The 15,846-nt window shown below is 45.2% G+C and overlaps 1 protein-coding gene across 1 annotated transcript in view; it reads left to right on the top strand.

The window, feature by feature from the left end:
- The window catches only part of LOC146772547 (solute carrier family 12 member 2-like), a 133,840-nt gene that overhangs the window by 77,902 nt on the left and 40,092 nt on the right, over positions 1-15,846 (top strand). The window contains exons 15-18 of the mRNA XM_085636755.1: positions 50-149; positions 1,889-2,000; positions 3,992-4,132; positions 5,880-5,986. Of these exons, the coding sequence (XP_085492881.1) occupies positions 50-149; positions 1,889-2,000; positions 3,992-4,132; positions 5,880-5,986 (460 nt within the window). The remainder of the gene's footprint in view (positions 1-49; positions 150-1,888; positions 2,001-3,991; positions 4,133-5,879; positions 5,987-15,846) is intronic.

The following is a 15,846-nucleotide window of genomic DNA, read 5'->3' as shown; positions in this document are numbered from 1 at the left end:
TCTCTGTCCTTTTATACTGTGATGACTTGGGTGCGCTCTTTACTTCTAGATGTTAACTGGGGATCTTCAACCCAAGCACTTACTTATCTCCATGCTCTTCAGCACTCCATACGGCTCTACGGAGTAGAGGACCATGTCAAAAATTTCAGGTATCTGTGCACCACTTCCTACTATTGATATGATAATATGCTTTAGGATAGATGTCTAATAGGACATCACGGTTAAAGAGAGAACCTGTTAAGACGATGTAACAAGAGCCGCAGATCATTAGCACTGTGAATTATGGTGCCTAGTTAGCTAAATTCTGTCTAAAAAAATCACTCTTACTTTAATATAAAAGGGGTTATATTTAAGTGTATTTCTGTTTCTAGTACCTAATACTTTGCTAGAGGTCTTGAATTTTTTTTTCACTTTGGTTTGCTTTGCTTGCTGCCTGAAGTTGTACTGATGCATGTCCGTAATACATTGCGTACAACTTTATAACTTTATCTGAGGTCTTGAATTTTTTTTTCACTTTGGTTTGCTTTGCTTGCTGCCTGAAGTTGTACTGATGCATGTCCGTAATACATTGCGTACAACTTTATAACTTTATCTACCCTTGCAAATATTTTCTGTGACTTCCACAGCCACTTCAAATGTTTGCTCTTGGAATTCCTATAGTTTGAATAGCATCTAATTATTACTGTTTAAAATAGAAATGTAACTCTTTGTCCGAGTTCAGGGTAACAAAAGACTTTGTAGAAAGACCCATTATCTATGTTCTATATATTGCTACAGCTTGAGCCAACTCAAACTTAAGTATGTAATGACTGCAGAAGGATATGGTTATGGACTCATTATTAGTATAAGAATAGAATGTTCAGTCCTGGAGTAAGTAAGGTTTTCTATGAAACACCTATCACGGGTTTCCATGATTCTTAATTTGAACAAATAAATGGTACAGTCTTTAGATAGGAAGCCACAGAGGCATAAATCAAAAATTGTGTTGGCAATCCTTTAATGCATTAACGAGGATGGTATAATCATTTTCAAACAAACTCTAAACATTCTTAGCCAGTAGATGGTCAAAATCAGAAATATACCTTGTATTTTTAGAGTCTTCCCGCATGATATTGCATATTGTAAATACTTATTTCCTATTTTGACTTAGTGGCTTGTGCCATAGAGGAAGATTGTACAAAGGTGCTGAGTGCATCTTGTGGCATAGTAATTGAATCTGATTACATTTATTCCATGAATGAATAGATGGGTTTTATTATAAAGCTCACGGCTACTCAACGAGGGTCCCGGAGCTATGTTTAGTAGAATGACCCAGAATCCAACTTGGGAAGGAGAAAACCCTAGTAAGCAGAGGAAATATGCCAAGTTTTCAGCTTCCTGTGGAAGACGTCCTCTGAAGGAAGAAGTCATAGATTCAGAGGGAGCTGATTCCAGGCCTTAGCATCTAGGAACAAATATGCCTTAACCGCCTTCCACATAAGCTTAACTCGAGGCACCACCACCAGGGCTGCTGAAGCCAAACACAAGGATCTGGCGGGAAAGTAAGAAAAAAATCTGTCTGCGAGATAGCCAGAACTTGCTTGAAACAGAGCCCGGTGTACCAGTGACAGAGATCAGGAGAGGACACGCTGCTTAAAAGTCAGCCATTAAAGGTCAATGAATAGCTGCATTCAATACAAGTCCTGCTTGTGTTATCCTTAAAGATTCATAGTTATTACATATGTGCAATACTTGCATACGTACAATCCTGTATGGACCAGTGCTTGCTGTTTTTACAGATTTACAGTCATTGCAGACCATGCATGTATATTCATTGCCAGAGAATCTGTTTGTATCTTCCTTGAATACAACTGTTGAAAGTTTGATTTGTTTTTTGTTGTTTTCTCAGACCTCAGTGCCTTGTTCTGACTGGAGCTCCAGTGATACGACCCGCCTTAGTGGATTTGGTTCACTCGTTTACAAAAAATGTTGGCCTTATGATCTGTGGACACATTCACGCTGTAAGGAGTAATTTCTTTTCAGTGTTGACACGTTTCAGCTTTCGAGACTGCAATTTGAAACTGTATACAGCATTATTCTGAATTGCCAGATTTTTGTTTTGCTTTTGTAATTCCCACCAGCATATTGCAATAGCTACCCTATCACCTTGTCTTTGTTTTTAGTAGCTCAAAAAACAAAGTGATAAATAGACATTTAGCACCTTGTTTATGGATTTGTGGTGGCTTAAAGGTACACAAGAACAGAGGTAAATTAACATCCTCATAAGTGTGATTACCAGTAGTAGATTACTCACAACCTACTAAAATGGAGTAATGGTGCTAGTAATTCCACTGCAAAAAATATTCTGGTAGATTTTACATATTTTGAAACAAATGCTTCACTACTACTTTTTGAGGCATCATACTTTACTATTCTGCTCTAAACTAAGCCCTGCACCTTATTTTGGTGGTAAGTATACTGATTGAGGAAATTCCAGTTGATCAGGTACTGAATTCTCTTGTCGGGGTCTATGTTATGGGTATTTAGTTCCTACTTGTCTATGGTTTTATTTTTCTAATAAGGAATATTGGTTTCAGGTGGTATTTTTATTTAACATTTAGAACTGCCCTACTGTTTTTAACTAGTAGTATAACTACCATTGTCAAAATGTTCAGAAGCCACAATTGGACTAAGTGTACACACTTTTTAAGTGCTCATGGGCAATTCCCACATGGACATTCAAGATACACTTTTTAGCACTTTATGTTTGCAGTGTTAACACTAGCTCTAGATATGGAGATTGCATGGAAGGCCCAACCACTGACATTCCTATGTACAATACAATTAAATAACTTACAGTTTAATAATAGTGTATGGTACCATGTTTTCTGGTATTAAAGTTTTTTGTGTAAAGACATAAATCACATAAATGAAAAAGGAGTATAGTGTTCCCACGTACGCTGCACTATGAGCTTTAAGTATGCTTCTTGTCATCCCTAAGTCTTGAATGCAGATGTGAGCATGTGTGTCTCTATATAGGGCCTGTGATAACGCAAGGCCAGAATGTCTTCTGGAGTTTGTATATAAGTGCTTTACTCGCTTGGTGAAGACCAGCAACAATACTAGATTTTAAAGATGTGAAAGAAGTAGACTACAGTAAAAATGCAGCTTGACGTTACTAACACACATCTATCAACATGTGTGTAGAGGTTAGTGTCCACTATCAACATGTGAATCAATCACTCAGGATTTATAAAGCGGGGCTGATCACCCAATAGGGTATTCAGGCACTTGCAGGCCCCGGAGGCTTTTTAGAACACAGAGATGCTGAGGGCCATTCAGAATTCCGAAAGTGAGTTATTGGTCTGGAGGTGCGTGGGGAGGCTGTTCCAGGACTTTGCTGTGATGTGGGAGAAGGAACGTCCTCCACTTCTGCTTCAGTAGATGCGGGGAGTATGGGCAAGTGAAAGGGAGGCGGAGCGTAGTCTTCTCGACGGTTGGTGGAAGTTCAGTCGGTGGTCAATGTCGGTGGGTCCTTGGTTGCGTAGAGCCTTGTGTGCATGGTTCAGCAACTTGAATTGGCATCTCTTCTGTATGGGGAGCCAGTGGAGTTGCCCGAGGTGGGGTGTGATGAGGGTTCATTGGGGAAGGCCCAGGATGAGTCTGGCTGCAGCGTTCTGTATGGTCTGAAGTCTCTGTAGAAGGTGTGTGGCGATTCCTACATAGAGGGCATTGCCATTGTCCAGTCAGCTGATAATGAGAGGTTGTGTTACGGTGTGTCTCATTTGTAGGAGTAGCCACTTGAATATCTTACATAGCAGGTGCAGAGTGAGGAAGCAGGCGAAGGGGACAGCATTGAGTTGTGATTTCATGGTGAGTCAAGTATTGTAAGTGACTTGAATGCATCCTGCTGATATCTGAGTAACACACCCTCCATGTTTTTTTAAGGAATGGAGTGCTGTGTTTAGCTAAAGCCATGTATCGGAGATCACCTCTGCTCTTCTTTTTCTAGGGATTCCAAAGACAATCCTTGAAGGAAATGGCGATAAACCAAGCTAAATACCAAAGGTGGCTGATACAGAGGAAGAAGAAGGCTTTCTACTCCCCTGTGTGTGCCGAGGAATTCCGACAGGGGGTATTGTACCTGCTTCAGGTGATGATCTTAATGCTTAAAAGTAACATGACAAAACTAAATTCACACACTCAGATATTATTGTTTACATATCAGCATTGAATTGCGGGCCAACGATATCCAGCAATAGCTGACTAGAGTAAGAATGTGGTGCCGTATAGGTATGAATAGAACAATAGAACATACATAACCCTAAACATTTGGTGAAGAAGTGGAAATTACAATGTTCTGTAGGAGTTGACAACCTCCTAATTACTGCTGGTTCAGACATTTTTCATAAATGGTGATGAATGCTTTGAGTAACTTAATATTTTTCATTATATGCCTCTTGCTTTAGATTTTCAAGAAGGTTGAGAGCTTGAATTTAGATGAAGTAGAGTTCAAGGAAATATGTCCCCTCGCTTTGCCACACACAGAGAAGCAGTCTCCATGGATGGAGTTATGGGGGATGCGATTTTCTATTTACTATTAAGGTGTTTGGGTGTATGATATGTACAAGCGTACGTCATATCTGTGGTTGAATTTTCAGACATGTTCATTGTCTACCTGCCAATCTCCAATTTTATTGTCACACAATGAGAATGGTGGTAAATTCCTGCTGACGATCATTGTTTGCTAACCTCTGAAGACCTCCACTCCTCAAAGGCATGGATGTTTGCCCTATACATACCTGCTTCTTTTGCAAATACTAACTCTTCGCCCGATATAGCTAACTTGATAAATGTGTGTACCCTGGTGCTATACATCGTACTGTCTAAAAATGAGCTCTTTTCACATCTAAGACAATAACAATAAAAGTTGAGATTTAGACGAGTGCAGGTCCTGTGCAGGTGGTGCAAACACATGTGGCAGTGTGCTGGTGGTAGCAGGTGGTGGGCACCAGAACCTATTTTTGGGACCTGAACGTATTTTTCATAATTGGACTTTGAACTGGAGCAAGCAAAAAAAAGCAAATAAAGGGATAAAAGAAAGAGAACAGAAAAATATGAAAGCAGAGAAAAATGGTGATAGCAGGGGTGGAAAGGAACTTGTAAAAATGAGATAGAAGTGTATGGAGGTGGAAGAAAGAGGGCTGAGGAGGAATCAAGCCCAATCAGCACCAATGCCAGCATCAAATAGCATTGGTGGATGGCTCCTAAAAAAAAACACGGCCCTTGCATTTCATTTTAATTTTTTAAATAAAGTCCAGTGCAAATGAACTATCTGGTGGTACAGTGGAGAGAACATTTCTCCTCCAAAGCTCAGTGATTCTGATTTTAAGTTAAGATCCATGAATTCAAGATAGACAGGAAGATGTGTTGCAAGTGGTAATAAACACAAATCTAGGCTCCAATTACTTTCAGGTGAATTCTCCTGCTGGGATCTCCCAGTGCATTATGGTCGGTGTAGTCCATGATGTTCACTGGTATAACTGGCGCCTCAGGTGGGCAAGAGCATCCGTAGTCCTTCTGTTTTTTTCTTACAGCCACTGTGCTCTGATGGTCTTGATTGTTTCAAACAAATGTTTCATCATTAAAATATTTTATCCAATGTAGCCCTCTATCACAAAATTATATTTACCATGACATATAGCGACCCTGATTTCTCTGTTATAAATTAAAGGAATGTAATAGTTAATAATTTGTATATGTGCTGAACATATGTTGGACTTTTACTATTCAGACTGTGTGTCTTGTTATAGTTGGTGACATGAAACTGGAGGAGTAATAACCGCCAATCAAGGCTATTGTGAGGAGTGATTACTTTGTACATACTGTTGTGTCTTTAGGCTGCCGGCCTTGGAAGGATGAAACCCAACACGCTAGTTCTTGGGTACAAAAGCACCTGGAGAAGCTGCGATGTGAAGTCTCTGGATGACTATGTCAACATCATACAGTGAGTGCCGAAGGGTTAAAAACCTCATACTTATTTTAATATTATTTTTTTAAGTTTTATATAGCGCAAACAAGATCTGTGAGGGTATCAAAACGCTTTACATTAGAGAGAGAAAGAGGAGACATATAAATCAAACAACATGGTAATTGAAAATGTACAGTAGGAGAAAAGCTTTAGCGTAAAACTTCAAATTTCATAGGTTGGGTATTGCTGCAACATACAAAATGTCAGAGTTTACCAGTTTATGTTAAATGTGGTATAAGGACAGTCTACATTTCCACCAAGATTGTGAGCTGCAGATTTCTGGTGCACAGCGGATTCTTGGCTTACTCCTTTAGCAGAAGAGCCGAGATCTGAAATGTCCGCTGTTGTACTGTGATCTATTGCCTGATTTCTAAGCTCTTGAAATGTATTTACATTGAATCCTTAGTTGAATCTCCTAATGTGTACATTTACTTATTGTTGCTTTCTGTGACGGAATGTCATTCTTGTAAATTTCTAGAAATATCCTACATTTTAAAGTGCTGTGACATCTCTTGGGTCTGGATCATTTTGTAATAAAGTGCTAATTAGTAAAAGTGGGGTTCTCATCCTTCCAAGAAGCTCCTGGGACTTCCCAACCTCCAAATAACAAATTTAAACGAGGGCCTTCCAGACAGCTCGTGAGCCAGTCTGAGGTATCGACGGACAGAGCGGTGCCTCCTTCTCCGAGCGGTCAGCCGGGTGAGGTGAGGCTTTTCTCCCACACAAAGCTGGGAATGAAGACATCGTTCTTACGCTCTAGTTTGAGCCTTTTTTTGGTAGGGTGGCAATTGCCACACCGGTATCCCACATTCACATTTGGTGTATGGGCATAGGTTTACCACTTTTTCCTAAGTTTTTGCAGTAGCACTTTTTTATGGTCCTGAAGAAAGCCGGGTAAATTTACCTCAGCGGCTGAAACATGTCGACCACGCGCTCACATGAACCAAAGACTAGCCTGTAGAAATATATGACAGACTATAGGTTCTTTTAGTCATGAAACTTGGTTGATCCCCATTAAACATATTTTTCGACCAAGTATTCATTTTTAACTTCACTTCACTTCTTTGCACTGTACATCACTGGAGCCCTCAACTATTTGGGCACAGACCCTGGCAGGAGTTGATTTTATTTTCTTTTGGGGTATCACTGTCCGGTGCACCTAGGCAGAGTCTCTGCATTCATGGGCCAGGACAGCGTTTCCCAGGAGTACCAGATGACGAGGCTCCGCCAATAAGGGTGGGCTGATGGACTCCTACCTCCTGCGGAGGGCTTGTCTCATTTATTTGTAGGAACTCTCTTGTTTTCTCTACATTAACTACTGTTCCGCCATTTTGCTACGGACTGTGCACCTTGTTGTTGTTTTCACTGTGTACTTCCCAACCTCCTCCACCCCCCTTTCTAATGGACAGGGCACAGAGGAGTACAAAACGACCCCTGAGGATAAAGATTGAGTAACCCGAGTCCATTCCATCACAGATCACTTTCTACCAAGGCTAAATCTCTTAAAACCTTTAGATCTTTTCAAACTTACATCATCAGTTTAAATCCAATCCTTATTGTGTGAGATTCATTTTAACTACAAAAAAATCGAGGCATATTAGAACAATGACACAAGAGGGCTGAAACTTTACTCGGACATCATTAAAGAATGGGACATTCTAGACGCTTATTGTCCATGATTGTTAGTGGAAGTATGGGTAAGGAGAATTGATTTTTTAAAGTCAATTTTTATTAGAGAAATGTAAACTTTTAACTACATTCAAATTAGCAATGCTGTGTTTATTAGATACTTAATGATTATTTAGCATAAGACAAACGCCAGTCTAAACTTGTAACTTACCATACATTCTTAAACTTTTCTCTGATTGGTCTTACATAGTGTGGGGTGCCCTTCACTGTGACCTTGCATTCCTGTGGCAGACGGATGTCCAGTGAAGGATTTTCGTGGGCGGAGCGAGTTTATGCCCCGCTGTTGGAAACCCATGAGGTTCCACAACCTCTAAATGGGGTAAAGGAACCGCTAGTTTGAGGGGTGCATCATCAGCCATTTCCAGTGGTTACCCAAAGGACCCTCTTCGTCTCTAATCTGGGACTTTCCTTGAGTAAATCAGTGCATTCTGGGAGTTGAAGTCTTTTTTTAGTTGCAGTACAATCTACTAGACCATTATACCTCAAAGTAGTGAGTTTTAGGTCGAGCCTAGAGCAGCGCATGCGCTACTTGCTCGACTTTTAATAAGGGGCTTTTCAAAGTGCTACCCACAAGCTTTTCTTGGCCTGAAGCTTGCGTGCACGCTCACGCGCACGCACGCCGCTGCCATGTGCCTTTCTTATCTCTTCCTCCGGGCCATTACTTTCACTTTCGAGGCCGCCAACCTCCTTCTGAAATGACTTCACCAGATGTTAAACATGCTTTTCTTGAAAGTTCTGTGCTCAGTTTGGAAAGGTGGCCCCTGAATCCGCGGGTGTTAACTCATTTTTCGGCCGCCAAACTCCTTCTGAAATGACTTCACCAGACGTTAAACATGCTTTTCTTGAAAGTTCTGTACTCAGTTTGGAAAGGTGGCCCAAGAATCCGCGGCTGTTAACTCATTTTTAATACAAAAATTAGCACCGTACTTTCAACTAAGTGCATGCCAACTGTGGAGCCCGCTGGAACCGACTTCATTAGCAGCCCTCTGTGTGATTTCCACATCTGGCCTAACGTAGAGATGTGGCTTCACTGCTATTGCATTAGCTGCATGGGCAGTGTGAGTTTTATACACCACGGGAATAAGTCCATTAGAAGACAGACCACTGCTGGGATCGTGTGAAATCGCCAAGTGCATAAAATTGCAACTTGGTGAACTTTTTTTTAACCTAAAAAGCTTTGGTTTAAGCGGGTATTTCTCGTGGCTGGAAACTGTGAGTGGCTTCTACGTGTAGGCAGTATGGAAGAGCCCACGCCAACTGGCTCTCTCCTGCCCACTCCACCTGGCCCTCTGCTGCCCACTCCACCTGACACTCTCCTGCCCACTCCACCTGGCCCTCTGCTGCCCACTCCACCTGACCCTCTCCTGACCACTCCACCTGACCCTCTCCTGCCCACTCAACCTCACCCTTTCCTGCCCACTCTACCTGTCCCTCTCCTGCCCACTGCAGCTGACCCTCTCCTGTCCACTCCACCTGACCTTCTCCTGTCCACTCTACCTCACCCTCTCCTGCCCACCATACCTGACCCTCTCCTGTCCACTCTACCTGACCCTCTCCTGCCCACTCCACCTGGCCCTCTCCTGCCCACTGCACCTGGCCCTCTCCTGCCCACTCCACCTGACCCTCCTCCTACCCACTCTACCTCACCCTCTCCTGCCCATTCCACCTTGCCCTCTCCTGCCCACTCCACCTGACCCTCTCCTGCCTACTCCACCTGGCCCTCTCCTGCCTACTCCACCTGGCCCTCTCCTGCCCACTCCACCTGACTCTCTCCTGCCCACTCCACCTGACCCTCTCCTGCCCACGCTACCTCACCCTCTCCTGCCCATTCTACCTCACACTCTCCTGCCCACTCCCCCTAGCGCTCTCCTGCCCACTCCACCTGACCCTCTCCTGCCCACTCTACCTCACCCTCTCCTGCCCACTCTACCTTACCCTCTCCTGCCCATTCTACCTCCCACTCTCCTGCCCACTCCCCCTGGCCCTCTCCTGCCCATGCTACCTCACCCTCTCCTGCCCATTCTACCTCACACTCTCCTGCCCACTCCCCTGACCCTCTCCTGCCCACTCTATCTGACCCTCTCCCGCCCACTCCACCTGACCCTCTCCTGCCCACTCTACCTCACCCTTTCCTGCCCACTCTACCTGACCCTCTCCTGCCCACTCCACCTGTCCCTCTCGTGCCCACTGCACCTGGTCCTCTCCTGCCCACTCTACCTCACCCTCCCCTGCCCACTCTACCTCACCCTTTCCTGCCCACTCTACCTGTCCCTCTCCTGCCCACTCCACCTGACCCTCTCCTGTCCACTCTACCTCACCCTCTCCTGCCCACTCTACCTCACCCTCTCCTGTCCACTCTACCTCACCCTCTCCTGCCCACTCTACCTGACCCTCTCCTGCCCACTCCACCTGGCCCTCTCCTGCCCACTGCACCTGACCCTCTCCTGGCCACTCTACCTCACACTCACACTCTCTGCCCACTCCACCTGGCCCTCTCCTGCCCACTCCACCTGGCCCTCTCCTGCCCACTCCACCTGGCCCTCTCCTGCCCACTCCACCTGACCCTCTCCTGCCCACTCCCCCTGACCCTCTATTGCCCATGCTACCTCACCCTCTCCTGACCATTCTACCTCACACTCTCCTGCCCACTCTACCTGACCCTCCCCTGCCAACTGGACCTGGCCCTCTCCTTCCCACTCTACCTCACACTCTCCTGTCCACTCCACCTGGCCCTCCCCTGCCCACTCCACCTGACCCTCTCCTGCCCATTCCACCTGACCATCTCCTGCCCACTCCACCGGACCTTGTCCTCTTTCACATTCCCCATGACATTCGTGGACCTCAGTGCGTAATAATAAAATATAAATAAGTGTAGGTACCCAAACGTTTTTTGGGAGGCCACCACCCACTTCAGCACTGGCGCTATATCACTCATGGCATGGATAATGCCCTAAGTTTGGTTGGCGCAAGCAAATTAAGAGAGCCTGCCATCCGCCAAGGGTCAAGGTGATACCTGCACTACCCATCTTTCGAAGTCACATGTCCGAAAGATAACTCACTCCAGAGGCCTTTCAGAGACCTTACTTAGATCTGAATTCACCAAACTGACTGAACTATGACTATCACTCTAGAGTCCTGCTAGTCAAACTAACTCCTGCCTGACATCTGACTGACTACCTCTTGTCCAGCTCTACCAGTCTTTCACTCACTGGTGTGAACAGGGCACTTTTTTTATCCCCCTTTCCCTTTAGGGTGTGACTGTAAATGTTATCAGATTCATTACAGAATCAGGAGCATCATCTGCCTCTCATTCTATCCCCCAAACCACCATCACAACAAGCTCTGCACTTCAGCAGGGAGGCCAAGCAATGGATGCTCATGCATGACCTCTGAGCTCGCCAGTCTGGGCAGCTCGGTAGTCCATCCGTAAGAATCCTGCAGGTCCTTTGGGCTCTTGTTGTACAAACCCGGCACCTTTTACAGCAGCAGAATCCAGATTTGCACTAAGTTGGAATATAGTGCGCCAATCACATGTTGTACGTTGTACGTGGAAACATACTCGCCCGTCCAAGCTCCGCACGAGTCTGGCGTCCTTTATGTACAAAGCAATCTGTGGCATGATAGCATACAGATACAGTTACTATATCACAGCAACACGGATGGCGCCTAACTCTGCCTTAGCCATGCCTTCGCGGCATAGCCAATAGGGCTCGCTTTTGGAACCTTACAAGTATTTGGTTATGCAGCACAATATCCTTGGTGCAACAACATCACCTGTTGCATGGCTAAACACTTATAAGGTCCCAAAGGCGAGACCTATTGGCTATGCCAAAGCTTGTTTAAAGGAAACCACAGGGCTTGAAAAGTTGTCTCTCCTGTCTTGAGTCCTGCCGCAGTCCTAACAATGAGGGAGGGAATAAGTGGATACATATATGGAAATACCATATAGCTGTGTCAAACTGAACTGTACTGAGAACCTCAAGCAGCCCCATGTTTGTGTGCATGTGATCTGTAAAGCACAAACAAGCTCCAAGCAGGGCAGCATTGCAGGGGGGATGGGGGGGGGGGGGTGCAATATTGGGTGACATGGAAGAGAACAAGATTCATAAAATGCGATAGATGTTAAAGTGGCAGCCTTTTTATGTTGTTTTTAATTCAGAGAAATAAGGAAAAAATAGCGAAGTCGGTCACAGGTGCTAAACCAGCATAGAGAGGCTTGGTGCTTTTCTATTCCTAACAAATGTGTGTTAGTTTCACCGTTATACCGGCAGTGATAGGTATGAATGTTGGCTTTTACACTTGCGCCACCTAATGGTCTTTTTCCATACTACACCATTACTATTCATTCGGTTTTACTGCCACCTTGGCGCACAGTTTGCTATTAGTTAACTTCATAAGAGCAACAGATTTTGACTGGACAAATAATTTGTCGATGACGTTGACGCTGGGCAGCAGGGGAACCCTGGAGGCGTGGGCACCATGAAGGCACCTCAGTAGACACCGGGGCGAACTGACCAGATGCTGGGCGTGATGGCAGACATTCTCAGCTCCTTCCGGCTCCCGAGTCACCGGTGGGTGAGTGCCAAATGCTTGCTGGGCCGTACTGGCAGCTTCTGCGATAGCGATGCCGATTGGCGCAGCATGCGGTGATGTGGTGACAGGGAGGTCAGGTTGGTGAATGGCTTGACATTCGGAGTTTGGGAAATAGGCATCCAGGGGATGGCCACACTATTTAAGGGTATTATTAGAAATTGTGCCAAAACCAGGGTTGGCATTAATGATAGTTCGCAGGGTGATGCCTTCACTAATGCTGGCACTGCAAACAGCACCCAGGGACATGCCAACACTGAGGCGGGCTCAGATAATGGTGCCCACACTGCGGCTGACATTATATATTCTGCCAAGGAACTGCCCTTCCGCTAAATGCTGGCCTGGATCGCGATGCTGAACTGTATTTTACATGAAGGCTGCTGCTGTTGGGAATGTCTGTCTTTCCAGATAAGTTTCCCCCCCGACAGTTTAGAGGCGATCACTTTTCAGCCCCCGCTAGAAAAACTGTAAAACTTGCCCCCCTTCCCCACCCGCACTTGTCTGCACTGGGAGTCTACACAAACCAGGCAATCTGTGGGCTCAGTGTGATTGTTTGACTGCCACCTGCTGGTGGAGACTCCCTGTCTGGGCCTGTTTGTGTACATAGCCAGTGGCAGCGCTCATCACCCACTGTTCACTCTGCGTTGACCCTATTTTTTATATTTAGCACTGTTCAAATGGCATGAATGCGTTTGCCACGTTCTGTGAAGATTGCTAATTTACCATGGAGTGTAGGAAACTGAGAAACACGCATTTGTCATTTAATGTGCCAGTGAGACACCATTGAATGCAAAAGAAAGCTTTTAATAAGCACCAGCTAAAACGGAGAGAACGAGCGGAGGGTTCCACCGAGAGAACTTCACTGCAAATGCAAACATTTCACATGGTTGCGCGCGCCTTTCCTTTGTTCTGGGGATGGCCAAAATCAATTTTTAAACATTGTTTTTTTTTCAACAACCACAAATTGCCACACTTTAACAATTGCGCCCCTGTCAGCAGATTCTAAATACTTATATGGTCCTAACGGCATTTGACAATTTGGAAGAATGCTTTTTTGTAGGCCTGTATTATATATAAATATAGTGCTTCTAGAGTTCACAACTTGGGCAGTAAACCATATATTCACCTTGCTTTATGTCTCTATTCCCTTAATGTACACATTATCAATGGCCTCCGCCGCTTCAAAAATTGTATTTTATTATCATATTTATATACTATCGTTATAAGGCATTGAAGCAGTTTAAAAATGTGTTGCTTCAGTGCATTGCTTTTGAGTTCCAAATAGTGTTCCACATTCAGGGCATGGTGTAAGGCTAAATGAGAACAGTAGATATAACACCCGGGATAATGTGCTGCATGGCTAAATACTTTTAAAGTCCTAAAGGCAAGACCGATTGCATTGCAAATGCTTGTTCGTTTTGCTTCCTCTCCGGTGGTCTTTAGATTCGCCCCTTCTTCAGTTATCTGCCACCTTAAATTTTGGAAAATACCTCTGTGTAGTAACAGTGACCCCTAGTGGCACAATCGTGGAAACAACGCACTATTTTATTTAGTGCAGTGTGTAAATGTAGCAACAGCAACAGTGATACCAATGTAGCCAAGCTATAGCAACAGTGGGTGTACACGAGAAAGGTTTATATGTAGCAACCCTGGCATCCTCTGGCGGATGAGAAGTCTTTGGTTTGCTTTAGTTTCTCATTAATATTTTCTTTTACTAGCTGTAGTGATAGAGGAAACTGTTATTTAAAATGAATAATTATACGAATATGAGGCAGCATACCTATTTTTACATGCCTCCAGGTAAAACATGTTATGTTATGTTATGTTATGTTATGTTATGTTACTGTTTTTTGTACCGCGCACAGCTGCCCCAGCAAAGGGGCGTCCTAGCGCCAGAAAAGGTAGACACAACAACACAGAATGCAACGGGTAGCTAAATTTTATTAAAAAGAAACGTTTTAATAACACCTCTGAACCTAGTTAAATCTTCCTCAGCACGGATGTCGTAGGGAAGAGCGTTCCAGAGCTTGGCAGCTACTACTCGAAAGGAGCGGCCACCCGTCCTGTTCAACCGAAAACGGGGAACAGCAGCTAAGTTCTGGCCCAAGGATCTCAAAGAGCGAGAAGGAGTGTACGGAGTAAGAAGATTCATGAGAATAGGAGGAGCCAAGCCTTTCAAAATTTTAAAGGCCACGCAAAGCACCTTAAACTCAATGCGCCGCGCCACAGGCAGCCAATGGAGAGTATGCAATACTCCGGACACTGAGCAACGCTTGGGCAACCCAAATATTGCTCTTGCAGCGGCGTTCTGCACTCGTTGAAGCCGCAAGAGTTCGGCCTTGTTCGTGCCTGCAAGCAGAGCACTGGCATAGTCTATCCTAGATAGTACCGAGGCCTGGACCACCAGCTGTCTCGTGCTGGCATCAAAAAATTTGAGCACCGGCCTAATGCTCCTGATGATGCCGAAGCAAGAGGCAGCCACCTTCTTCGTATGGCAGGTGAAACTAAGGGAAGGGTCCAGCCAGACCCCAAGGTTCTTTAACTCCATTACAGGAGAAGGGGTCATACCTAGCTCGGGGGGCCACCAACTATCATTCCAACATCCAGGAAGCTTACCGAACACCATCACCTCTGTCTTCTTAGTGTTCAATTGGAGACAGTTCTGATTCATCCAATTGGCCACCGAACGCAACCCCTCACAAAAGTTGAGGGCATCCATAGCTGAGTCCCCACTTAGTGTGACCGCCAGCTGCGTGTCATCCGCATAGGAAACCATTGTCAGGCCCCAGCTTTTGACTACCGCAGCCAGCGGCCTCACATAAAGATTAAAAAGAGTGGGGCTCAGAGATGAACCCTGAGGAACCCCCGACGTGAGCGGGTGAGAGGTGGACTTACCGGGTGGTATCGCAACCTGGAAGGATCTGTTGGAAAGAAAGGAGCGGAACCAGCCTAGTGCCAACCCCCTAACCCCAGCTTCCTCTAACCGCCGCATCAAGATGTCATGGGACACCGTATCAAAGGCGGCGCTCAGGTCTAACAAAAGGAGTGCCGCTGTTTGACCGGTGTCCAGCACGGAGCGCAGATGTTCAGCCATATAAAGCAAGGCAGTCTCCGTGCTGTGGGCTTTACGGAAACCATTTTGCGTGGGGTCCAAGATGTTAGCTTTATCAAGATGGTCCGCCAGGATCCCATTCACGTGGGTTTCAATGACTTTAGCAGCCCACGGCAGCAAGGAGATGGGGCGGTAGTTCTCAGGTTTAGTGGGGTCGAGGGTAGGCTTTTTCAGGATGGGAGTGACTACCGCTTGCTTCCACTTGGAAGGTACGGTCCCTGAACCCAGAGACATATTGATGAGGGAAAGTAAGGGAGCACGGCATGTATCCCGCATGTTTTTAAATAAGGCCGGTTTAAGGGGGTCTGCCGGGGAGCCAGATTTAATTTTTTGGCTCAGGAGATCAAAACCCTCCTCCGATAGGGGGGCTAAACAGTCCAGGATCCTATCCTTAAACTCAGGACAAACAACAGGATTCAAACAGTGCACGGCAGCAGGGAAGGAG

Source organism: Triturus cristatus, chromosome 12 (genome assembly GCF_964204655.1).
Source record: "Triturus cristatus chromosome 12, aTriCri1.1, whole genome shotgun sequence".
NCBI classification, from domain to species: Eukaryota; Metazoa; Chordata; class Amphibia; order Caudata; family Salamandridae; genus Triturus; species Triturus cristatus.
This window is presented reverse-complemented; position numbering and strand designations above follow the sequence as displayed.